General features: G+C 43.2%; 1 protein-coding gene across 1 annotated transcript; it reads left to right on the top strand.

Annotated features, from left to right (window-relative positions):
* The first annotated feature begins 1,391 nt into the window (after window positions 1-1,391).
* On the top strand, window positions 1,392-27,300 carry ACOD1 (aconitate decarboxylase 1). The gene is made up of 6 exons (XM_043477783.1): window positions 1,392-1,521; window positions 1,999-2,090; window positions 22,296-22,496; window positions 23,675-23,764; window positions 24,984-25,189; window positions 26,269-27,300. The coding sequence occupies exons 1-6, from the start codon at window positions 1,392-1,394 to the stop codon at window positions 27,266-27,268; spliced, it is 1,719 nt and encodes a 572-aa protein (XP_043333718.1). The 3' UTR covers window positions 27,269-27,300.

Below are 27,300 nucleotides of genomic sequence, written 5' to 3'. Positions count from 1 at the left end.
AAAGCCCTTAAAATGTTCAGAAACAAATCATGTTCTATCTGTTTCATGGTGCCAAACGCTGGTCTCGTAAATAACTGTTGAAGTATTTAAGAAGTTTTTGTGTGCCTTTTTGAAGAAAATATTGATCCCTCCCACTGGTCCCTGTGTGACCAGAACTCAGGCTCTTGAATGTCTGTGATACAGCACAGGACAGTCCTGCCTCCTTCTGGCCTCTGATGCAAATGGAGGGATGGATTCTTCTGCAAACTACACAGAACATAATTTAAGGTCTGGGCTGAAAAAACTCAAGCACAGACCACTTCAAAAGCAGCACCTTCCATAGGCTCCTGAGGCCTCTGATAACAGGGACTTCCCTGATAGCTCAGTTGGTAAAGAATCTGCCTGCAATGCAGGATATCCCGGTTCGATTCCTGGATCAGGAAGATCCGCTGGAGAAGGAATAGACTACCCACCCCAGTATTCTTGGGCTTCCCCTGTGGCTCAGCTGGTAAAGAATCCACCTGTGATGAGGGAGACCTGGGATCGATCCCTGGGTTGGGAAGATCCCCTGGAGAAGGGAAAGGCTACCCACCCCAGTATTCTGGCCTGGAGAATTCCATGGACTATATAGTCTGTGGGGTCACAAAGAGTCAGACCCAACTGAGCAACTTTCCTTAAGGGTCATCTGACAATGAACACTTCCTGGGCCCTCCGCTAGCACTGCCTTCTCCAACCTGCCATTGATAAGACAGCAGAAAGCAACCAGTCTAGCTTTTAGTACCTAAGCTCCCTGCAGGAATGGCTTCCCTTAATTGAGATTTTTGTTCTCTTCAGCTTCTATAGGGGCTTCCCAGGTGGTGCAGTGGTAAAGAATCGCCTGCCAATGCAGGAGACACGAGAGGCTCGCATTCTATCCTTGGGTTGGGAAGATCCCCTGGAGTAGGAAAGGGCAACCCACTCCAGTGTTCTTGCCTGGAGAATTCCATGGACAGAGGAGCCTGGGGGGCTGCGGTTCATGGGGTCGCAGAGTTGGACACTACTGAGCACACACACACACAGCTTTTATAGATGGTTTATTAGGATTATCCATTTCAACAGTATTTTTTTTTATTTGGCTTCACTTATCTGTTAAAATGACGCTCCTTAGCAGCACCCCCACCAGCAAGCCCATCTGTGCACAAACACACCCCTACCTTTCTGTTGGAACCCAAACAGGTTGGCATACATAATAAGTCAGAAGCCACAGCTCCCCTGGGTTGTAGCTGAGGTGTCTGGAAGGCAGGACAAGAAATCTGTGGGCCAACGGGCAGGAGTGATCCCTCCTCTGGAAGCCAAGGGCCAGGCCTCCAGGGGGACCCCGGGCCCACCTCAAGGCCAGGATCCCCCAGCTGCCGGAGTGGTGCCGGGGCGGGATGGGGAGGGCCGGGGGTGGGCTGGCACAGCCCCGCACACGGGCGGGCCCTCCACACCGGGGAGACGCCGGCGCCTGCAAGAGAGAACGAGTCCCGTGGAGCCCACGGCACCAGCCCAGGTTGGCAAAAGGTACGGATTTCCATGGCAAAATGTTTCCATGACTTTTGCAAGGTCAAATTTAGAGTTACTGACTGTCAAGTTGTGAAATGTCCCTCGTATGAAAACCCAGTCAATAAACTGCTTCTTTATTCACGGCAAAAAAAGTTGAGTTCCTCAAAGATCTAGCCTGCACCCTGCTGTCAGACAGTGAGAACTGTATGACTCAACTCCCTTCTTGCCTTGGCTCCAGAAGGTGGAAATGATCATCATGCCCTACTGTGGTAATCGGTCTATCTTACAGCCCAGTGACTTTGATTCCTCTGCTGTGTTAATGTGTCTCTGATCTAAGTTGTATGTTGTGTTTGATTCTATAAATAGCTTCAGGCTTTTCTGGAAATAGGTAGGCCATCATTTTAAAGAAATGCACTTTAATTTTACCAAGTATTGGTTTCCTTCAAAACTTTTGCTTCCACATTTTCTGTTTGATTAATTTTTGCCACCTCTTAGAACCTAAGTTCATGAGAAGAAAGACCACACCAAACCTGCTCACGTTTGCACTTGGGCACCCGGCTCCATGCCTGAGGGCCGACGGCATCTCTGTCAGTCAAAATAGGTCAGAAGAGATCAAGTTGTGCTGCAGTAACAAACAGCCTGAAAACCCCACTGGCTTAAAAGAATGAGGAGTTTTTTCTTGCTTATACTTGATATACGTCATAAGGTTGGCTATATGTAGCTCCATCTATCTCATATCTGCTAGAAGATCGCCATGGCATAGAGAAAAGACAAACCACAAACCTCTTGCTGGCAGTGCTCACTTCTGCTTCCCTCGCCAAACCCCCGTCACACGGCCAGGAAGGGAATGTGCACCCTCTCAGGGAGGGGCCCTGCAAGGAGGAACAGAATGCTTGGTGATCCGTGGTACCATCTGTAACACTGCCCTAGGAACTGCGTCACCCAGACTTAAAAATGACATGTTCTTAAGTTAGTTACGTGCTCTTTTAATTATTTCTTCCTGTGTATTGCTAACCCTTCGTACCTTTGAAATTGTTTTATAATAACCTGATTTCAAAGTATCTCACTATTGACTTGGTTATACTTTGGTCAAATATACTTTATCATGCATAGTATCACCCTCCTATAAAGAGCTCAGAAAGCCTGGAGACTTTTAAATCTTAATAGCATTTTAACTTTCCCAACACCAATGTATCAGACACCTTAGCTGACTGTTACAGATCATGTGTCCTAATTTACATCTTCTATGATAGGGTAGACCAGATAACCTGAAACCCTTTTACTTCAAAACATCTGGGACAAAACATAACAAACACTCTCTTCAAGGTATACATGACATGCACTTGGAAGAAAATAAGATAACGCGAGGGGCTAAAAATGAAACAAACTGAAAACTGCAGCAAGAATCCAGAAAACCAAGAGAGCAACAGTCAAGTAGGTAAGAGACTTCCTGTTCAACACTAGCATTACAACCCCAGGGCTGAGGTTTCCAAGACTTCATGGGAACAAGAGACAACCCCCCATGTTAAGGAGTTACCACTAAGACCCCAAATAAAGCTAGACTTCCCAAAGGACCTCAGCCTGAGTAAAAGATACACCTGGGTGTATCACGTAGGCTGCCAGATTTAGCAAATAAAAATACAAGACACCCAGTTAAATTGGTATTGCAAATGAACAACAACAAAATGCTTTAATACAACCATATCCAATGCAGTATTTAGAATACAGTTATACTGGGAAATTTGTTGTTGTTATCCGAAATTCAGATTTAACTGAGCAGCTCTATGTTTCACCTGGTCACCCCATGTACCTAAGAAAAATCACTCAGCAGTATAGGAAGTCAAAGAGAATATGTGCCCATCTCTATCAGGGCTTTCCGATGAGGGGTGGTGGGGAGAGTATCCTCCCCAGAATTAAGTCACAGGCCTGCCCTTACATGGATTTACACTTCAATTTTAAACTGCTGTTGAGGCAGTCCAAGTAGAGGGCTGGAAAAGAATTTCCAGACACAGAGAATTTCAGAAGGAAGTGAGAACAAAGAGCAGAGATAATGAAGGCATTGTAAATGCAGCAGGCTGACCTCCTGCTAGATCAGGGAGAGCCGACCTTTTCCCTGAGTTAATAATCACTTTTTATAGCCTCAAGACAAAGAAAATTCCTGCTGGAAGGTTGGCGTTGATTGGTTAGGACTTTATAGTGTGTTTACTGGAGTGGGCATCTTCACCTAACTTGGAGTTAAGAAGCTTGTTAGTGATGATCAGGGGGCTTCTGGCAGTAGTTACAAAGGAACTCAATTAGCTTCAGAGGCGATCTCAGTTCTGGGCTCCACTTCTGTGGCCTTGGTACACAGGACTCATACCTATGGCCTTGGAGGCAGGACTCAATAACTACCTACAAGATCCTCACCTACCAAGCCAGAAATTAGTATAAGAAATGTCCCTCCAACCATGATATTAATACCCCAGGACTCCCAATATAAGCAAATACAAACCTCAACTCAGGTCACTATGGAAGTTCACAGACTAAGCCTCTCTAAAGATAAGCTCACAACCCAAAATTACAAAACACAGGCAGGAGTGGGGTTACTTGTGTACAGCAAGCAAGGAAGGCTTTTTCACTTGATAGCTAAAAAGACCAAGGGCACAAAGCCTTGGAAACATGTCCAGACTGAGGGTCCTCCAAAGCTGATTTCTTGCTTGTGTTCCCAAGGTGGAGCAAATCACAGTACCCATGACTCCAGACTGTGATTCTCATCTGGCTATCCATCACTGCTACTCAGAATAACAAAGCAAAACCAGCCAGTTCTAGTGTAGGCAGGTTCATCATTCTTTAATCCGGTAAGAATAGACCTTCATGAACTTCAGTGCATTTATCATAAGAAACACTTATTAACTAAAACTTGCGAAAAGGTCAAGTGATCTGCTTTTAAAGGCTTGGCTCCAGTGCTTCATTCCCCTGGAATCCCAGTAGGCTGGTCAACTGTCCCAATTTGCCTGAGACTATCTGGTTTCAGTGGGCTTCCCAGGTGGTGCTAGTGGTCAAGAACCCACCTGCCAATACAGGAGACATGAGACTCGGGTTTGATCCCTGGTTTGGGAAGCTCCCCTGTAGGAAGGCATGGCAACCTACTCCAGTATTCTTGCCTGGAGAATCTCATGAACAGAGGAGCCTGGGAGGCTACAGTCCATAGGGTCGCATAGAATCAGACACGACTGAAGCAACTTAGCACACATGCACGCATCTGGTTTGAGCATTGGAAAAAAAAAACCCAAGACAGCTGGTCACAGAAAGCATTCTTCATCCTAATTATAGGCAAATTAAGTAAATCTTTCTCTTTATCCTCTTACCAGCAACATCCAGGAAAATAAGCTAACAAGTATTTCTTCAAGAGGTAGTTTACGTGGTGTGTAACTACAGTATACATGTATCAATGTGCATAAATAACACTCACCCCTAAGCATTCTTGAGCTTCTGTTTCCTCATCTGTAAAATACAAATCACTGTAGAACCCTAAGGTTCTGGCAAGGATTAATGAGGCCACGTATAACATATAGATAAAGCACTAGCTTAATTCCTGGCATATAGTAAGCGCCCAAGTGAAAGTCACTCAGTTGTGTCTGACTCTTTGTGACCCCATGGACTATACAGTCCGTGGAATTCTCCAGGCCAGAATACTGGAGTGGGTAGCCTTTCCCTTCTCCAGGGGATCTTCCCAACCCGGGAATCAAACCCAGGTCTCCAGCATTGTGGGCGGATTCTTTACCAGCTGAGCCACAAGGGAAGCCCAAGCACCCAAGAAAGACAGCTATTTTGATTATCAAGTTTCAGGTTTTTGTAGCACTTAGATTTTATACTTCAGAAACATTTATTAAATGCTTTCATTTTTCACTTTTTTTTGTTGTTTGAAGTGGCAGCTTTGCTGATATTGCTTGATTATCCTCACCCAGCATGTCAGAATATATTGACAGATGCAAATGATCTTCTCTTACTGTGCTGGAGACTCATCTGTCTATCCTTTGACTTTTGAAATCCAAAAATCTTTATCGAGCCTTAGAGAAAATAACAATAATCTCAATAACTATTTTCCTCACTTTTTAAAGAACAAACTTGATATTTATCTTGCCACCCTATCATTTTTTTTTCTAAAATGTAAAAGTAACAGTGAAAATAGCTTTCCCTTTTCCCCACTACTTACCCTCACTGACCCAGAACTAGCAGTTTTCATTTCTGACTGACTGATTTTCAAAGTATTCAGACTTCATATAAACTTTAAATTGAGTGTACATTTTATGTCATTGTTCTACTGATAGAAGAGGAGTTTAAAAGCTCATCAGTCCTGTCTGCCAGCATTAGGCTTTACTGAGCATGTGCATATTAATCATCTTTTAAGTTGCCATCACCTTGAACACATCATCTTCCCTCTGTTAGAAGGCCATGATGCTGAGCCGTTAGGCGCTTGGAGGGACTTGTCATAGATTTGTCCCAAACCACCTATATCATCTTATTTGGTCTTTTTTGTGGCCAGAATATAGTTTAATGTGGTAACTATTTGGAATATTTCTGTCAAATAAGGTTTATATTTGACATTAAAAGTCCTAGAAGGAATCAAAACAGGTGATCGAAACCAGTGCCTCTCAAACTGAAATGTGCATACGTATCACATTTTGAGAAACTTGTTAAACACAAGTTCTCATTCTAGAAGTGTGAGCTCTGACCTGCCAGTTTGTGTTTCTAGCAAGCTCCCAGGTGATGCCAACCTATGGACCACACTGCAGCAGACCGGGTTTAAGGCAGGGGTTCTCAGAGTGTGGTCATGGGGCTAGCAGCACAGGCATAACCTGTCACATATGATGGGTGCTGAGAAGCGATATTTCTGACAAGTAATCTGGGTTTGAACGAGCCCTCCACGTGACTGACAGAAAGTCCGAGAACCACTGCTTTAAATCAGCACTCTGCTTGCCTAAAGGGACCAGGTGTTTTGTTTCCCGCAAGGAAGGGAGGAATCAAGACTATCTCGGGGCTGAGACAACCAAGACAGATAAGCCAGCGCTTAGTAAGCTGTAGGAAAAGAGTTTGTAACAGATCTGCCTACAATGGCGAGAGGGCCTTGGGGAGACAGGCCCTGCCAGCGGCTGGTTGAAGCTTCATCAAGTGGGTGTGTTTAATATATGCAAATATCTGGGGACAAGCTTTCAACATCAGGGAAGTCTGACATGGGTTAACCCAACAGTGATGGATCACCAACAGCGGAAATAGGCATGTGCTTAAGGCATCTGCTAAGCAGGAAAACCAAAAGAAGAAGAAAAAAATTTTGAAAGAATTTCCAAAAAAAGCATCAAAGTAGACCCAATTGGGAAGTCTACATTATTCCCCTTCTTTAAACTCATTTTACTGTTTGTGTGGCTCACTGTGGTCTCTGGAATCAGACTGTCTGTCTCAAAGTCCTGCCTGTACCATGCACCAGCTGTGTTGTCTTGGGCAAATTACTCATCTCTCACTGCCTCAGTTGGCTTATCTCTCAAATGGGGATGATGATGTTTTGTGGGAATTAAACATTACATTAGTAGAGCATATGTAAAGCTTAATAGTGCATGATAAACAGTCAGTGCTTCATTAATATTAATTTTATTATAAGTTGGTGGAAAGAGCAGAAGGGCCCTTTTTTTTCAGTGTTTGGGTCTTCAAAGAAGTCATTTGTTCCCCAATGGAGCCTGTCGCAGTTTGTAAGAAATCAGACAAAAGTCAGCAATGCAAGGAGACAAAGACAGCATCTTGGAGGGATCCGTGGGTCCCTGGAAAAGACCCAGAAAGAGCAGGATAAAAGCAGAAGAGCCGTGGGGCTCTGCACAAAGGCAGTGTGTGTCAGGAACAGGAACAAGTCTGAAACCCTAGAGTATAAGCCAGGATGCCTGTAAGTGCTGGCCACCCACGAGGAAGACGCAGCCTCCGTAAACCTCAGAACTTTAGGCCGGATCACTGGCTCACCCCTTGGCTGCAAACAGAATCACTTAGGGATGGGAACCTTTAAAAACAACTGATGCGTGAGTCACCCCAAGAGTCTGCTTCACTGTCTGGGCATCAGATTTCTGAAATCTCCTTGGAAGTGAAAGTGTCAGTCGCTCAGTCCTGTCCAACTCTTTGAGACCCCCTGGACTGTAGTCCACCAGGCTCCTCTGTCCATGGGATTTTCCAAGCAAGAATACTGGAGTGGGTTGCCATTCCCTTCTCCAGGGATCTTCCTGACCCAGGGATCAAACCCAGGTCTCCTTATTACTAGCACACTGGAGCAACAAAAGGTATCCCTTAGACAGGGATTGATTCTGCAGATTACCACTCAGAGTTACACTAGCAAAATCCACATATAATGACTGACCCATGATAAGGAAGAGAGGAACGGAGAAATTTCTAAGAATTATGACAGAACCTCAGGACTACAAGGACACTTCAAGGAGACACGATATTCCACAAGTAAGGTGCCATCTTCCCAGTTACAAGAACTTGATTTTGACTTCTTGTTAGAGTTACACCAAAAAGGTAGCCAAACAAGAATGTGCTGTCACATGTCTGTGTATTACGACAACAGGAAGATGATCAATATGGAATTTTAAAAGAGGAACAAAATGAAAAAAGCAAACAAAGTCAAGATCTTACATTCAGCGAAGATCAATGAGAAGTATCCACTGTGTAGGTCAGGGAAGACTAGCTTTCCCAAAGTCTTGGTAAAGTCCCTCCAATTTCTTCCACTGCTTATTTCAGTTTCACACTGAACAAGCAACATCCCATTACTCATCTGATGTCCCAGCCACACTGCCATAGGGAAGGACCCTACACAGTGAACACAGCCAGCCTCGAGATGTAAAGGAGCATCCAAAGTGTAAATGATACACTGGCCTTCTCGTCCATACCTTGGCCTCCTACGAGGGGCGAGGCCCTTCCCCAGACAAGCTCAGCACTCAGAGGTGGATCCAGCCCGCTCACCCGGGTGACCTCATGAAGGCATTTTCCCAGAAAGGATCTGCCGGAGCAGCCAGTTGGCCTCTCTAAACTCCTCCTTGTTATTCTCTTATGGCAACTTGTCCCACTGTCTGCTTTCATCCCTCCCCCAAGTGAGTTTCTGAGCTGAAAATGGCCCCTGACATCCCAGAAGTCCATGGATGCTGAGTAATCCCAGAGCCTCTCAGGAAAGCCCCCACTGAGAGCACTGTGGGATAGACAGGTGGTTTGTCACCCCCCAGCACTAAAATGCAATTTCTCAGCTGGTCAGAAACCAGAGCTAGGTAGGGATTTGGAACCACTATACTCACCTACGATCTACATGTACACAGTCCCTCACACATTCGTTCACACAGAATATGGGAGAGACTGTTAATAGGTCCTACAGCCTCACTTTGGTGGGTGTCTTGTTCCAAACTGCAAAGCTATTTATTCATGAAGAAATAAGAAGTGTGTTTTTCTTCTGGATAAAGTTAATTAAACAACGGTCACCTCAATTACCAGGTAAATTTAAAAGGAACTATGTATGACAAAAGGTGCTGTCAAGTCCTCGGACTTGAGGACTAGTTATTGTTTATTTCAACACTGTGTATACAATGCATAGTGTCTGCTTGCCTATAGAAGGAGGTGAGATTCTTTTCTATCCTTGCAGTCTCTCTGGAGATTGCCTGTGGTGGGTATCACATTCTGGTTTAAGGCTTATTTAATAAAGTTTTCTTACTCTATTACCTCTGTGGAGAGGATTTCTGGATTGAGAGAAGATTTTTATTTTAGTTACATTTTCCCAACATCTGATTATTCTGTTGCAGGAAAATAGGGGCATCACTTTGCCAACAAAGGTCCATATAGTCAAGGCTATGTTTTTTCCAGTAGTCATGTATGGATGTGAGAGTTTGGACTATAAAGAAGACTGAGTGCTGAAGAATTGATGCTTTTGAACTGTGGTGTTGGAGAAGACTCTTGAGAGTCCCTTGGACTGCAAGGAGATCCAACCAGTCAATCCTCAAGGAAATCAGTCCTCAATGTTCATTGAAAGGACTGATGCTGAAGCTCCAATACTTTGGCCACCTGATGCAAAGAGCCTACTCTACAGGAAAGACCCTGATGCTAGGAAAGATTGAAGGCAGGAGGAGAAGGGGGTGACAGAGGATAAGATGGTTGGATGGTATCACTGACTCAATGGACATGAGTTTTAGCAGACTCTGGGAGATGGTGAAGGACAGGGAACCTGGCGTGCTGCAGTTCATGGGGGTCACAAAGAATCAGACATGACTTAGCAACTGAACAAGAACAACCCCGGGATGGGGCCACCAAGTGAGGGTCCTTGGCTTTGCTCAGGGAAGGGTTCAAGAGCGAGCCATGGCAAAGCGAAAGCAAGTTTACATACTCTACAGACAGACTGTGGGCTATCTCAGAAGGCGAGAGGCAGTTACAAAATATGGGGTGGTTAGCATTTATAGGCAGGGTAATTTCATGGGTTAACAAGTAGGAGGATTACTCCAACTATTAATATTTTGGGAAAGGGTTGTGATTTCCATGAATGGGGCCACTGCCCACTGTTTTGGCCTTTTATAGCCATTCCCAGAACTGTCATGGCACTGTGGATGTGTCATCTAGCACATGCTAATATATTCCAATGAGCTTATAATGGGACTCAGGGTCATGAGGTCTCCTGGAAGTCAGATCTTCCTGTATCTTGAGCCATTCGCTTCTGACCAGTTTTTGTTGTATCTCAAAGGTACTGGTTGTGTCCTGCCCACTTCCCTCCTACCTCATTTCCACATCCACAGTCATTAGCACAGTGTTTTCTAACATACAGAAAATTCTTTGTGGATTTTGACAATTCCTTTTCCCATTTTTCACATATCTGAGACCAAGACAGATTTTTTTTTTTTTCAGTTGATAGAATAAAGAATAACCCAAGGAATGAAACCACAGTCTGAAAGTTTAAAAAATCTTTGCAAATTAGATTTAGTTAAGTTTGTTAAACTGAAGAAAAAAGAGAATGTTCTTTGTGAATTATAGAGGATGGAAGGGAAAGAGCAGGGCTAAGTAGGTATTCCAGAGAGTGGAACCCAAGTAGTCACATAGAAAGTGCCAAAACTCAGCAAAATCAGAAAAAGGCCACATTAACTCCAACTATTTTTCTAAAATTTTGAGGAAATACTTAAATGTTGAAATGAATGGCTGATTTATTTATTTTGAATGAATCATGACAGACATTTCAACTGACAGGAATTTTTCTCTTATTGAAACACAACAACAGTGAGTTTCTCCTGTTAGCTGCCATGCTGTTGCCACCCAGAGACTGTGTTTTATTGTACAGTAAATGTAGTGGGTATAGAGCTCACCTAGCCTGCCAACAGACAAAGCTGACATGTTTGGGGTGTAAAATGTAAAACCCAGGAATGTCTGATTGCATTGTGTGGTAAGTTAGCATCATGTTTTCACAGAACAAAAACTAAAAGGCTAACAACATAATGGTAATTTATGAAGAGCAAAATAATTCTGGCCAAGCATATCTAGCAGAGAATCCAATGGATGCATGTGTCTGGGCACCAGAGAGGTAGGAGATTTAATAGGGCAAGGATAGTATCTCTTCCATGGTCTGGATAAGGCAGTTCTCAGTGCTCCCTCCTCACTATTGACCAAGTGAACATCACTAACTTAACTTCTTGGGGACCTTGATATAGAAAAGGGCTTAATAGAAGACCTTATGGAATTCTGCTCAATATAAACTAACAAATTGGCATTCTGATTGACTCTCTGTTCTCAAATAATTTGGCTTAGTGAAAGTCAGCCCCTGGGACTCAAGACAATCATGGGTGCTGATTAAAAACAGATCTGCAGATCTGCAAACCTGATAATCAGTCCTGTGAGTGTGCTCACATACCAAAGTGAGCCCATGGCTGCTGCCTCCATGGGGCCTGGCCCCAGCTGTCATGTTGTATCTCTTTGTTCTCGCTCTCTCTCTTTCCACCCTAATTTCATGAAGCAAGTTTTAGAACTCTAGTTTATCAGCCATGAAGAAAATATGCAAATGGAGGACAAGGGGATAAAATCACTGAGACATCAGCAAAATATCCTGCTTAATGACCTATGTTCAGCTGAATGGGGACAGTCAAAGCCACATGAAAAATAAGAATATTAAAAGCAGATGATGACAACTCTTAGAGGAAGATCATCACACCTGAGAAAACAAGCCAAATAACATATGGTACACCCGTGGGCCCCCTCCAAACCATGCAGGCCCCACAAGACCCTAGCATCCTTGCCGTAACTAATCGTCCCAGCAGGAGACACTGATCTAAAGACCCCCTGGGAGTCTGGTGGTGGCTTGACCCAAAATTTCTACCAAAGTGAGATGATAGTGAGTAAACCTGAAGTTCTCTCTTTGGGTGCTCTGTCCTGTACATTTCTTTTTACAGTTAAAATTGTAATATGCAAGCATGGCTGACCATGTTAGCCCCCATAGTTTGTATCTGGACCAGAACCGTTCACCTTAGCCAAGTTTGAGAGCTTCCTTAAGTCAGGGAGGCCCCACGGTCTCCAAGCCTAGGAGTCATCATTCTAGAACAGCGGACTGAGCTGGTGGAACTGCAGCCACCATAGACAGAGGGATGCTGCAGACAAGAGTCGGGTCCCAACACCGGTGGGCAGTCCGATTCACGTGGGACCCATCATGAATAAACAGAAGGAAAACCAACAGCCTGAAAGAGAGGTACCAGATGAAGAAGTATTGTGAATGACTCCAGGAGAAACAGAAAAAATTTTTTTTTAAATTTTAAAGTAATTTTCTCGAGGAGATTAAGTTACAAGTATTCATGAAATAAGAAAATACCTATAAAATGTTAACCAGAGAACAAGTAACAACAACAACAAAAATTATTTCCAAAATAAGCAGAATGGGCCCAACTGAAGACTGATTTAATGCTTGGAAGACCAAGTCATGCAGTCCTATCATAGCATTAAACAGGAATGTAAAATATGGAAATTATAAGAATCAAGTGGAGACATATAGGATAAAGGCAAGAGAAACAATATCTACCTAAGATATAGTCAGAAGGAGAATAGACAGGGGACTGAATCAAGAAAACAATAGAAGAAACTTTCCTTGAGCTGAAGAAAGACTACATCATCTGAAAAAGAGCCTCTGGTGTGAAAGAGGAATATCAAAAGGAAGTAATGAGGGCTTCCCTGGTGGCTCAGAGGTAAAGAATCTTCCTGCCAATACAGGAGACACAAGTTCGATCCCTGATCTGGAAAGATCCCACATGCCATGGAGCAACTAAGCCCCGTGTGACCTTTGAGCCTGTGCTCTGGAGCCCGAGAGCCGCAACTACTGAAGTCCACTCGCCTAGAGCCCCTGCTCTGCAACGAGAGAAGCCACTGCAGCGAGGAGCCCACACATCGCAGCTACAGAGTAGCCGCGCAGCAACAAAGACCCAGTGTGACCAAAAATAAGCAAATGAATATATTTTTACATAATATAAATAAATATAAAATTATTTTTTTAAGAAAGGAAGTAACTAGACCTTTGCTGTTGAAATGTTTAACCACATTTCTTTTTGAGCTCCACAACAATTCTATAAATACAGCTTCAAAAGAGGAGGAAGTACCTAGAATCTATCCTGCCTGCTAAATATGCATACACAATTACTGCATGGAATGTTTTTTAAATATCTACCAGACTTCTTTAAATAAGACATCCATCCATTTAGTTCTTCTTTATGACAGCATCATAAGCAGAATGATACAGCTGGTGGATAATCGCTCAGTATTTGCTAGTTAGCTTGGAAACAATGACAGGCTATTTTGTGCTACAAGAAAAGCTACAGACAATACTTTTATTTGAGGTAGGGTGCTTTTGAAGATGAAACATAGCCACTCTGAGCCTCCACAAATGGAAAGATGTCTTCACAATAAAGTATATCAAGTCAATTATATTGAATCATTGATTTTACATCCACACATTCCTTCAACAGTTTAAAGTCCTCGCTTCATAGGAACCTAATTCCTTATGAGCACTTTCAAAATTCCATCCAAAATTTAATAAGTCGGTAAAGAATAGTTCACATACACAGAGAGAGAATGTATAGTGAACATGTATACATAAAATAACCATTGGCTCTGTGAGGCATTCTCTTAATATTACTTTAAGACATTCTTTCTTAATGCCTTACTGATGTTTTCAAGTTAAAATCTGGTTTTATTTTATTGTCTAGGGCCTGGGGAAAAATGGAACCAGAACAAAGGCAGACAGATAATGGTGTAAGCCTTGAAGATTTTGATGGCTGTTATTACTGTGGTGCTGTTGTTGCTTTAAGAAAATTAAATGCACTTTACTCCAAAGTTTTCTCCTTTACAAAATATTCTAAGTATGTTTCAATATTACAAAGGAATTAACAAAAATGCTAACTAGGGAAAGGAACCCTGGTTGCTACCACTTGCTCTCTGATAAAACATAAGCTTTCCCAAAAAATGACACTCAATATTTATAGCCCAGAGACTGACTTATCAGATTGCATAAGGAAGGGCAAGGCAGAAAAAAGAAAACTGAAATTCAAATATGCCAAATCAGCTATTCTGGGCAAAGATCGTATTACATGGTTTTTCCTTCTGCGAAATTATCTGCACTCTCACATTTCTGATTTGTTTTTTCAAATATTCCTGATTTACTCTGAGAGCTCACATTCACAAGCCATCCCTTATGACTGGACCCGCTGTTGTCAAGAGAAGACAAAGATCAGTTCACTGTATTTTACTTGCTATAAAAACCACAGTCATTAAAAAAGAAAAAACCATTCCAGGCACATTTTCACTGGGTATAAAGAGGGATTCAATTTCATCCAGGTGTTAGTATGACTGGCTTATTGAAAGCATTGGGTTTGCATTAATTCATTCAACAAATATTTATTGAGCACCTACTATGTATGAGATTCTAGATGTAGTGACTCAGGGGAGTAGATCAGTTCCCTTCCTAAATGGAACTTCCCTATCTTAAAGAATATAAAGAGGGAAACTTTGTGTCCCATGCAGATGGGCATGTTGACCTAAACTTGAGGTGTTTGGGAGGACTTCTAGATGTAACTCTACACTTAATAGGGCTTCTCAACTTCAACACCATTGACACTTTGAACTAGTTATTTTGTTGTTGCAGGGGGATGCTCTGTACATTGCACAATGTTTAACAGCAACCCTGAACCCTACCCACTAGATGCCACAACTTGGTGACTGTCTCCAGACATTGCCAAATGTCCCTTTGGGAGACAACTCATCTCTGGCTAAGAACCACTGACTTCGAGGGAAGATGAAGAGAAGAAAGTTGTGGGGTAAGTTAGACATGAAAGGAACATGGTGTGGGAACAAGACATGAGAAGTGAGAGGGAATCACTAGTACTAAGGTCCTAAGGCATGAAGACCTCGGCTCTTTGGGTGGAAGGGAGATGCTAAGCCCAATGTGAGAATGAAGAGAGAACTCTGGCCAGATCCTGAGAGCTTGTGTAAGGCTTACTGACAGATAGGAGTTTGTATTGTCTATTACTATGTAACAAAGTATCCTCAAGACTTTTCCAATTAAAAGAACAAATGTTCATCATCTTAACAACTTCTGAGGGTCAGGATTCCTAGAGCAGCTTAACTGGGAAGTGTGGCTTAGGGTCTCTCAGAAGGCTGCAGTGGTGGCTCAATGGAAAAGAATCTGCCTGCCAATGCAAGAGATGCAGGTCCAACCCTTGAGTCAGGAAGAACTCCTGGAGTAGGACATGCCAATCCACTCCAGTATTCTTGTCTGGAAAAGCCCATGGACAGAGGAGCCTGGTGGGCTACAGTCCATAATGTTTCAAACGAGTTCGACATGACTTAGGGACTAAACAATAAGCCGCCAGCCAGGTCTCTGAAGACCGGGCTTGCTGTGGAGAGATGCATGGCCAAATCCACTGTTAACGGGAGGCTTCAGTTCCTCCCCACGTGGGCTTTCATGGGAATGCTCTCTACACTGCTTCCCCTCCAGACAGTGATGGAAGATCAAATTTGCTTTTAAATATAATCTGGCTTCTAATAATACTTAAAACAAAGAGCAAGAGGCAATGGGAAGCCATCAATTGTTTTTGATTACAGAGATGTCAATCTACAATTTATCATCTAAGCCCCTAAATAACTAGAAAGTGACTCTAATTACAGAGGGCCTTAGTCTTTAAGTTGGTCACTGTTCCATAATAGCACAGAGTAATTAAGCAAGCAAATAACTGAATTAACATGCCTTCAAATTCAATACCAGTGACAAAAAGTGAGCCCAGAAAAGCTAAATGACAGCACTTCCATCAATGCTCATCAGACTTTATGCAGCTTATCATCACTTTGTAAAGTTCTTCCACAGTGAGGTGGTTGAAGCTGTTATAGTCCATTCTTCCCTTTCATGTAAAAGTGGTCTTAGGAGTTTTCTCTAAATATCTAATTGAGGTAGAAATTGTTACACAGTGTATAAGTCAGAGCCTCAGTTCTTTCTCTAATTTCAATTTTAATTCTCACACACAAGCATTTTACTCCATGAAAAGATATATTTATTGCTTCAGATTATAGACATTCAGAGGAATGCCTCCCTGGTCTGGAGGGTCATAAAACATTCAGACCCAGGACAAGACAATCATAAACTGCTCTCCAGTATATCAAGGAGAAAAACTCCAGCTGGACAATTAGCTCCTAAACACACATCTAGCCCCTAAATAATGCTCTGAGATCTTGAGAATGGGTCAAGGGATGGCATCTCAATGTCTAGAAAAACTGAAAAACTGGGGGATCCAAGAAAGCCATAAAAATGACAAACTAGACAATGCAACATTTAAACTGGTCAAAAATTACATGGATCTGGCCCTTAGCCAACCAAAAACAAACAGATCAATTCTAATAAAGACACAAAAACTACTGTCATTCCCACCTTTGGGGGTTCTCAGTGTCAATGCTGAGGGCTTTGTATCTCTAGCCTCCAAAATAAACTTTGCCTGTGGGAGTGTTTGCAAGTTCGTGAAGTCCATTTTTCGGCTCTGTGAACAGAACTTGGTTCCCTGTTTCACAAGGAAGCTGAAAACGCCAGAATTTCAAACTGAGATAATGCTTCGGGAGTTCTGTTCTGAGTGTTTTTCAAATTAGATAACTGTTTCCTTTCAACTCAATCAGATTATTCTTAACACCAATTTATGTAGACTATCAAGCAAGAAATCAGAAAATCTTATGATGTGATTGTTCTTACTTGCTGAGGTCTATCCTAATGGCCCCAAATACCTATCTTGCCCTTTCTACCCAAATATTCACTTTACTCCTGGATACAGAAATTCACCCGTCCACTGGAACCTGGCTTTGGAGTCCACTGATATAAAACAGATTGTCTGAAATTGTACCCTGATGTTCACAACCACTGTGCGTGCCACTACGGAGCCTGGCTTAGGGTTTCCCCAGTCTGGACCATGGCTGGGAAGCCCACTTTGGTCAGCAGTTGGCTTAAGAAGAGAATCCAAACGTGCCCCAGTGTCATCCTTTCTGGTCCCTCTTCCCCGCATCATTCAGCTAGGTACAATAACCCCTCCACGTTGCTTCTGGTCACTTTTCTCTCTGACTGGTACCCCCCAGCCTTCTTTATACATAAACGATCGCCCTGCCCTCACTCCCCAAAGCATGGCTGACATAGGTTGTAGTCTGTAACAAACTTTCCCGAGGATGACGAACAACTATTATATTGCAAAGAAAAACTTCAAATTAGATATTTGGTTCCACTGCTGTTAAATTTGTCTGCCTGGGCCCTTCCAACAAAGGGTTCCCTGCTGACTATCTCTCCAGCTCCAGCCTCACCCCCAACATGTGTGTGGTTCTGACTTAAATCCAGGGTATCACCCCCAGCCATCCACAGAGGTTCCTGATGCCTTGACCCTGTCTCCAGAGCCCCAACCAAGAGAAGCAAAGCACTTAACCTCTTCTCTGAGAGACAGTGTCGGACTGCAGGAAAGACAGCCTTTTGCATTTTTATGCAGAACCATTTAGTTTCTCTTTGTCTCAAATTCTGTCTTCTGTGACAGGATCCAGGTAGAACCCCAAGGCTCTAGGAGATTTCCTCTGAAATTAACATGCAGTCATCCTCCAAGAAGAATTCTGCCACTTTACCTGCAACCACAAGCTCAACCTGAGTTCTGGTAACCCCTGTAAGTACAAACCAATGGCCCAGAACGGGGCAGCCTGAGGGCAATAAGAATACCCTAGAGGACCACAGCTAGGTTCAGATTAGTGAACCTGCAATGATTGATTATAAACAAAAATGCCCCAACAAGCTGTGCTGAAGTCCTCTTGGGCCATAGCAGGGAGGCAGGCAATAGATCCCAGAAACCAGGCAGAGGACCAGGAGCCAGTGATCTCCGTATACTGGAAAATGCAGTTCAGGGGCAAACAAGGGAACATCTGGGAAGAATTGTGATAAACACTCAATGCCCTTCTAGGTTCTTAATCTCAAACTACCAGAAACTTCTGGAAGGCACATTTGTCCCTAACAATGGTGACTAGCAGAGGTGAAATGGAAGGGGAAAATGACAGTACTCCTTAAACACTGTACATGCCTGTTGCAGTGGACGAGTTGCAGAAACCTGTTGCAGAAACTAGTACTCGAGAAACCAAGCACCACACTCGGAGTTGGAGAACTCAGGTTTATTAGCCAGCAGGCCCAGAGGAGTTAATGCTCCAAGCTCTGAGCCCCGAACAAAGGGATTACAGAGTTTTTATAAACAGAGGGCCAAGAGGAGCTACTCCACGTTCAAGGTCAGGAGGGGCGGCCGTGAGGAGATACCCCTCATCCAAGGAAAGGAGCAGTGGCTGCGCTTGGCTGGAGCAGCCCTGAAGAGATACCCCACGTCCGAGTCAAGAGAAACCTAAGTAAGACAGTAGGTGTTACGAGAGAGCATCAGAGGGCAGACAGACTGAAACCACAATCACAGACAACTAGCCAATCTGATCACACAGACCACAGCCTTGTCTAATTCAATGAAACTAAGCCATGCCGTGTGGGGCCACCCAAGATGGATGGGTCATGGTAGAGAGGTCTGACAGAATGTGGTCCACTGGAGAAGAGAATGGCAACCCACTTCAGTATTCTTGCCTTGAGAACCCCATGAAAGGAGGTGATGGAATTCCAGTTGAGCTATTTCAAATCCTAAAGATGATGCTGTGAAAGTGCTACACTCAATATGCCAGCAAATTTGGAAAACTCAGCAGTGGCTTCAGGACTGGAAAAGGTCAGTTTTCATTCCAATCCCTAAGAAAGGCAATCCCAAAGAATGCTCAAACTACCGCACAAATGCACTCATCTCACACGGTAGCAAAGTAATGCTCAAAATTCTCCAAGTCAGGCTTCAGCAATACGTGAACCATGAACTTCCAGATGTTCAAGCTGGTTTTAGAAAAGGCAGAGGAACCAGAGATCAAATTGCCAACATCTGCTGGATCATCAAAAAAGCAAGAGAGTTCCAGAAAAACATCTATTTCTGCTTTATTGACTATGCCAAAGCCTTTGACTGTGTGGATCACAATAAACTGTGGAAAATTCTGAAAGAAATGGGAATACCAGACCACCTGACCTGCCTCTTGAGAAACCTACATGCAGGTCAGGAAGCAACAGTTAGAACTGGACATGGAAAAACAGACTGGTTCCAAACAGGAAAAGGAGTACGTCAAGGCTGTATATTGTCACCCTGCTTATTTAACTTAAATGCAGAGTACATCAAGAGAAACGCTGGGCTGGAAGAAGCACAAGCTGGAATCAAGATTGCTGGGAGAAATATCAATAACCTCAGATATGCAGATGACACCACCCTTATGGCAGAAAGTGAAGAGGAACTAAAAAGCTTCTTTGATAAAAGTGAAAGAGGAGAGTGAAAAAGTTGGTTTAAAGCTCAGCATCCAGAAAACTAAGATCATGGTCTCTGGTCCCATCACTTCATGGAAAATAGATGGGGAAACAGTGGAAACAGTGGCTGACTATTTTTTGGGGCTCCAAAATCACTGCAGATGGTGATTGCAGCCATGAAATTAAAAGACGCTTACTCCTTGGAAGGAAAGTTATGACCAACCTAGACAGCATATTAAAAAGCAGAGATATTACTTTGCCAACAAAGGTCCATCTAGTCAAGGCTATGGTTTTTCCAGTGGTCATGTATGGATGTGAGAGTTGGACTGTGAAGAAAGCTGAGAGCTGAAGAATTGATGCTTTTGAACTGTGGTGTTGGAGAAGACTCTTGAGAGTCCCTTGGAGTGCAAGGAGATCCAACCAGTCCATCCTAAAGGAGATCAGTCCTGGGTGTTCATTGGAGGGACTGATGCTGAAGCTGAAACTCCAATACTTTGGCCACCTCATGTGAAGAGTTGACTCACTGGAAAAGACCCTGATGTTTGGAGGGATTGGGGACAGGAGGAGAAGGGACAATAGAGGATGAGATGGCTGGATGTCATCACCGACTCGACGGACATGAGTTCGGGTAAACTCTGGGAGTTGGTGATGGACAGGGAGGCCTGGTGTGCTGCAATTCATGAGGTCGCAAAGAGTCGTACACAACTGAGCAACTGAACTGAACTGATAAACAGACTGTAGTGGGCAACACTAGCTGTTAATAGGCTGGTTTAAACTAAGGGGTTTCACGCACGTGGAAACAGTGGTCAAGATGGGGAGAGGGATGCCTGACTTTACACAAACAGGTATGATTAAGCAGGTTTGCAAGGGCTGGGCGATTGCAAAGAGCAGGACAAGAGTGAGTGAGATAAACTCCAATTCCTAGTATTGCAAGCCCCCACTTTCTGAGACTACGTGACCTACATGATCTAGATTTTGCAAGGGGCAAGCTGAGTTACAGAGGCAGAAGGAGAGGGAGGTTATATAAAATTTTAACTTTTTCTCTTCAAATTAAGTCACACTTGGGGGACACTTAATTTTTTTCAATTTTCATTACAATATTGTAAGTTAGTTTATGACTTTTATTTTATTTTTTTGCTGATCTTTTCCATAAATCCATGTCTACCTCCCCAGGACAAATTTTAGAATGCCTATATAAAAGACTGTGACTGTTTTTCTGATTGTGACGGATAGCACCTAGGCACAAGATGCCTAGTTTTGCCATCAATGTACTTTTCTGATATCTGTGAGGACTCATTTGATCATTGCTACTATACTTTCTAGGTTTATTTAGTTAGTTTACTGGCAAGTTAAACAACTCATTACAGAGGAAGTTGAAGTAAAATCAGCTGGGAGGTGTTGAAATAGTGGAAATTTTCAAGTTAGAACAAAATGAAAGAGAATGGGTTCGAGAGAAGAGAGAGGTATAAAGACAGTCACCAGCAACCAAATTTCTCCCCAGTTCCCTCCGGAGACAACCCTTCTCTTTAGAACAACATGATGCTCAAGGTATTGTTTCCTTTAATGGGGCTTATTTAAACTGGTTTTTCTAACTTTCCTTTTCTTCTCAGCTTTCTCAGTTCCTCTCCTTTGAGGAGTTACTTGATTCTACCTTAAAAATGCCATTTCAATATTTCTCATAGCATCTTGTTTTTCATTAATGTTTTACCAAGAATAGATGTAATTCTCTGATTAAAAAAATAGGAAGAAAATGAATCAGTATAATTTCATGGAATTTTAACCTTCTAGTTTAACAAGTATCCATTACGACGTTGCCATACTGCTTTTCTAATTATCTGTCTACTGTCCTTAGTCCCCTGGAAAAGATTATTATTTTTGTGGCAGGAACCATAACATCTTGGTTTGGTATTCTAGAGTCCTTAGCACAGGGCATACACATAGCAAGAACTTGTGAAATATTTATTAAATAAGTGCATGAGTGTGTGCTAAATCACTTCAGTCATGTCTGACTTTTTGCAACCCTATGGACTGTAGCCCACCAGTCTCCTCTGTCCATGGGACTTTTCAGGCAAGAATACTGGAGTGAGGTTTCCATGCCCTCCTCCAGGGGATCTTCCCCATCCAGGGACTGAACCTGCGTTCCTTATTTTACCATAATTTATGCATTAGTCATAGTATCTTTACTAAGAGCAGATGTAAATGCCAGGAGAAAAATCAAGACCAAAAAGATATTTTAGAAATAGATGGCACAAGGTGAAAGACGGCTAAGCAGTTGCATATTTGTTTCCTAGTGTTCCCTTCCTCAGGGGCCACCAAGAGATCATTTATTCTTTGGCACATGGGGTGGTGTTCAGGACTTGTTGGGGGTCTGCTGGGGCCCTACTTTTTCTTTCTTTCTTTTTTTAAGTTTTTTTATTTTTTATGTGGACCATTTTTAAAGCCTGTTTTGAATTTGTTACAATATTGCTTCTGTTTCATGTTTTGGTTTTCTGGCCCTAAGGTATGTGGGATCTTAGCCCCCGACCAAGGATTGAACCCATACCCCCTATATTAGAAGGTGAAGTCTTAACCATTGGACCATCAGGGAAGTCCCCGGGATCTACTCCACGCCCAGGCATGTTCACTTGATGGGCCAGACATCCGTCCTCTCCTCCCATTCTTAGTCTCTTCCTGCCTCCACCAAAGCCCACCACACTCTGTGGCCATTATCTGCTTGCTCCTCTGTGTCCTCAACTCGACTGAGGACAGAAACTGGCCATCGTACATTTCCACATCCCTCTGCCTCATACATATGTTCACTACACGTCACTTTGTAGGATTTGAACTTAATTTGACCAACTGGTTTCCTGTAGTGGAGCACACTCTTTATGCAGAAGTACCTTGAGTTTTCATGTAGAAAGGAAGTGTGTGAATACAGAGTAATCATAGCCCTGCTCTAACACTCTTGCCTTTAAAGTCTGTCACAGAAAGCTTTGCCAAAGTGATCCACGGCTTGAAGGTGGGACACCTGACGGATCATGTCATTCAAAGGAGCAAGAGGATGGTTCTGGATGCTCTGGGAGTGGGGCTCCTGGGAACCAGCACAGAAGTGTTTCACAAAGTCAGCGGATACAGTAAAGTAAGAAGCTCCATGTCTACTTTAGAACTGAAACCAGGGGTACACACACACACCTGTCTGTGAGATGTATCCAGGGACATGCATTTGTGTTCTACTGCTCTACTCTTCCTTTTAGAGAGAGTGCCTGCTGAATATAGCATTGTGGTTTACAGTTTTATGCTTTTCTATGCTGTATTTGTTGTTGATGTTGTTCAGTCACTCAGTAGTGTCCAACTCTTTGCAACCCCATGGACTGCAGCACTCCAGGCTTCCTTGTGCTTCTCTGCCAGAGTTTGTTCAAACTCAAGTCCATTGAGTCAATGACGCCATCCCACCATCTCATCCTCTGTTGTCCCCTTCTCCCCCTGCCCTCTATCTTTCCCAGCATCTAGGTCTTTACCAATAAATCGGCTCTTCGCATCAGGTGGCCAAAGTTTCAGCATCAGTCCTTCCAATGAACATTCAGGCTTGATTTCCTTTAGCATTGACTGGTTTGATCTCCTTGCTGTCCAAGGGACTCCCAAATGTCTTCTCCAGCATGAGAACTTGAAGGCATCAGTTCTTCAGTGTTCAGCCTTCTTTATGGTTCAACTCTCACATACGTACATCTATGCTTTATATTACCTGAGTCTTTGTATACATCCACATCGTTTACTAAGCCACTGTCTTAAGACCAGTCTTAATCTTAAGGCTAGCAATATCTCAAGTTGATTACTATTATAACTGAAAGCACAGTTTTACCTGAGAGTCTTGGTGGCCATAGCACCTGCCCTGAGCCATTTGTTCTTGCAAAGATTTGAAGATTTTCTGGAGAAAAGCCTGGACTAGCCTGCAGGTGTTTACATGGGAGATGTGCACCTACCCACCAAAGAATACCTTGATAGAAAAGACCAGTCCACCTTTTCCTAGTGTTTATCTTCAAGGAGTAAATAAGAGTAAATTCAGACTTCATTCCTTGGTACACTTAGGGATCACAGTCTGGGATTGAGTGACAGCATCTCCTCTCCCTTCCATGGAGAAAGTTGCACTTTTGTTCTACAAGGAAGTGAGAAATCCAATGACTAGGGCTTCAATCTAGCACAGAGGCCTCAATAAGGGGTAATAAAGTAGTGTCTCCAAAAATGAAGAAGAACTATTGAAATGGTGACTTGGCATGTAGGTTCATACCTGTATCACTGATTGGTATTCTTTCATTCCAGATCTATAGTTCCAATGTATCCAGCACCGTTTGGGGCCAGCCAGAATTCAGGCTCCCACCAACCTATGCTGCTTTCGTTAACGGTGTGGCTGTAAGGAGATTTCCATGATTTTCCTACTGTTCAACAATCAGAATAATTTCAGAGCCGGAAGATATCTCAGAAATTTCCCAGTTTTCATATCCTACTGAGTTCCTTGAAGTTCAGAGAGGTGAAGTGGCCTGCCGTCTCTCCTATGTTGTAATTTCAGTTTCATGTTTTTTCAGTGAATTAACGTTTTTGAAATTGTGAAGGAGAGGAAATAAGATGGAAATATTTTGAAAAAAATGCTCCTAAATTATCTCAACTCTAAATTAAATATCCAGACTCAATTCCTTCTTAATCCCTTCTGCTGTGGCCAGTATCAGTTTCTATTCAGCAACCAGCCTTTCATTCAATCAGCAGATATTTATCAAGATAGAAACAATGACCATCTGGTGTCTATTTTTTTCTGAACCAAAAATCAGGACTTCTCATCTGAGAGACAATTTATATGCCTTTTCTGTGTGTCAGGAGCAGTCTACGAGATATAATTTGGACATGAACCTGTTGGGAATTCTGAGATATTTTTATGGTTTATGGCAACAGTAGTTCAGAATATCGAAAGTCAAATCCGATGGTGCATCCACAAGTAAACATGCAGTAAGCCGTGGGGAAGGCACCAGCCACAACGAGACAAAAATCTATTTAAATTGAACTTCTGGTTATTACTATTTCATGTAAGGAAAAAACAAATGACTGGGATGAGAAGGAATAAAACCTTATAGCAGAAAATAATGATCTAAAAATATAGCTTAATAGTTCATCTGGGTTCAAGAGTTCTTGCAACTTCTTTATAAATTTGAAATTATTTCATAATAAAAATGGCTCAGAAAATATGGCCTGATATGGAATAAATGACAGTAAACTCTTCATGTGACTTGTTGAAAGGTCAAAGAGGGAGGGAGGAGAAGCTACCTAATTCTACAGCTTTGTTTATAAGGAAGGTATGGATCTTTCCAATGGTGGCCCCTGAGTAAGACCCAAGCTCCTTGCAGTTCACTAGCTGCTCTGGAAGGTCCCACTTGATCTGGCCAGAGGACAGCATATCTAGTGCCCACCATGTGATTAAGAATCACAGAGAGTTCATAGGTTTAGTATTCAGAGGATCAGACCTAAAAATGTCATATCAAACAAGGTTATTACTGAAATAAACCCTGACTGGTCCAAGAGCCATCACATGAAGGGAGACACATTTAGGTTCTGGTTGTCATTTGTGTGTCTATTCATACAGATTCACTCAATGGATTTTGATGACACATGGTATCCTGCCACCCACCCTTCTGGACCTGTCCTTCCTGTCCTCATGGCCCTATCGGAAGCCCTGCCACCAAGTCCAAAGTATTCTGGCCTTGACCTGCTGCTGGCTTTCAATGTTGGTATTGAAGTTCAAGGCCAATTACTGCGTTTCTCCAAAGAAGCCTATGACATACCAAAGAGGTATGGAGAAAGTGTGCCCCATCCTGAGGCAGCCACATTCCCCTTCGTCTGTTAGTCGTTATCTCTGTGGAGCTTACTGATATAGAGCTTGGCTCAGTGGAAGCTGTTGTCATTAGGGCTGGCAGGTAAGTCCATTCAACCAGATATCAAACTGCTATAGAAAAGTGTGACCTCAGAAGTGCTAGTGAAAAGTCTCCACTGGGTTTAGTGAGCCAATCGAGCAAGCAGGACCATAAACAGATCTGGATCTCCTCACCCCAAGGTGATCATGACATGCTGGCCTCCATGGGTACTCCGGATAGCCCTCAGCTCAGCTCAAAGCAGAATCTACTTTGGTATTTCTAGGGTCCTTCAGATGAATAAGAACATACAGAATACCCTAAAGCTGACTACTCAACCCACAGATCAAAAAATGTTCAAATGCTGACTGTATCATATGGTTCAATCTAATATTTATTTTGCCATTTGTTCCAGCCTTCCAGGAGAGGAATAAATAAGGATATTGAGTAAGCATTCACAGTTTCTATTGAGTTTTTACAGTTACTTACAGAGGCTTTCAGCAATCAACAACTTCTGCCTTTTTGGCAATAACTGTAACAGTGAAAGTGAAGTGAAAGTCACTCAGTCGTGTCCGACTCTTTGAAACCCCATGGACTATACAGTCCATGGAATTCTCCAGGCCAGAATACTGGAGTGGGTAGCCTTTCCCTTCTCCAGGGGATCTCCCACATTGCAGGCAGATTCTTTACAAAATCTGAGCCACCAGGGAAGCCCAACTGTAACAGGACCATTTATAAATAATTTACTATTATTTACATCAGGCCCTGTTGTAATTATATGAATTTATTCAAAACTCACAGGGGAGTTACTATTATTATGATGATGATGATCACTTTAAGAGAAAACAGGTACAGAGAAGTTAATAACTTTTCCAAGATCACATAGCTAATAAGAGGAAGAGCTGATATTTGAATGTAGGCATTAGGGCTCCATTAGCTAAACTCCTGACCACTGTACTATACCGCCCCCTGGCAGCTGAAGTTTGTAAGTCTCCACCTCTGTGTTCTTTTGCTTTTTAGGTTCCATCCTCCCTCGGTGGTGGGAACCTTGGGGAGTGCTGCTGCCGCATCTAAGTTTTTGGGGCTCAGCGTGACAGAGTGCCAAGAGGCCCTGGCTATTGCTGTTTCTTATGCCGGGGCACCCATGGCAAATGCTGCCACTCAGACCAAGCCACTTCACGTGGGCAGTGCTGCCAGGCATGGGCTAGAAGCTGCTTTCCTGGCAATGCTGGGTCTCCAGGGAAACAAACGGGTTTTGGATTTGGAGACAGGGTTTGGGGCCTTCTATGCCAACTATTCTCCTAAAGTCCTTCCAGACCTAGATTCACACACTTGGCTTCTGGACAAGCAGGATGTGGCCTTCAAGCGTTTCCCTGCCCATTTGGCCACCCACTGGGTGGCAGACACAGCTGCATCTCTGAGAAGGCACCTTGTATCAGACGAAGCCCCGCTGCCCATTGACCGCATTGAGAGAATTATGCTGCGAATCCCAGACGTCCAGTATGTGAACAGGCCCTTCCCCAGCTCCGAGCACGAAGCCCGCCACTCCTTCCAGTATGTGGCCTGTGCCACGCTGCTCGACGGCGCCATCACTGTCCCAGCCTTCCACAAACACCAGATCAACAGGCCACAGGTGAGACAGCTGCTTGGTAAGGTGGAGCTGGAGCACCCTCGAGACAACCTACCAAACTTCAACTCACTGTACTGTGAGATGAGTGTGGCCCTCAAGGATGGAGCCGTCTTCACAGAGCGTTCGGATACCTTCTACGGTCACTGGAGGAAGCCTCTGAGCCAGAAGGACCTACAGGAAAAGTTCAGAGCCAATTCCTGCAGGACGCTGTCCTGCCATGCTGTAGAAAGGCTTATAGAGACAGTAGGAAACCTAGAAGACCTGGAAGATTGCTCTGTGCTAACCACACTTCTGAAAGAACCCTCTCCACCAAAGATAGCTTCAAAATCTATCTATCATTTAACAATTCCATCATACAATCTCTCCTGTGGCTTGACAACATCCAAGTGACTTTGTATCGGGGGAAATTCAATTTTCTGCTG

This window comes from Cervus canadensis, chromosome 9 (assembly GCF_019320065.1).
Source record: "Cervus canadensis isolate Bull #8, Minnesota chromosome 9, ASM1932006v1, whole genome shotgun sequence".
Taxonomy (NCBI): Eukaryota; Metazoa; Chordata; class Mammalia; order Artiodactyla; family Cervidae; genus Cervus; species Cervus canadensis.
The sequence above is the reverse complement of the archived record's forward strand: the minus strand, read 5'-3'. Positions and strand labels throughout refer to the sequence as shown.

Coding starts and splice junctions, on each gene's coding strand:
- ACOD1 (XM_043477783.1), top strand. CDS start 1,392: ATGGGGAGGGCCGGGGGTGGGCTGGCACAGCCCCGCACACGGGCGGGC. Junction 22,497..23,674: donor AAGTCAGCGGATACAGTAAA/GTAAGAAGCTCC, acceptor CTTTCATTCCAG/ATCTATAGTTCCAATGTATC. Junction 23,765..24,983: donor CTTTCGTTAACGGTGTGGCT/GTAAGGAGATTT, acceptor CTATTCATACAG/ATTCACTCAATGGATTTTGA.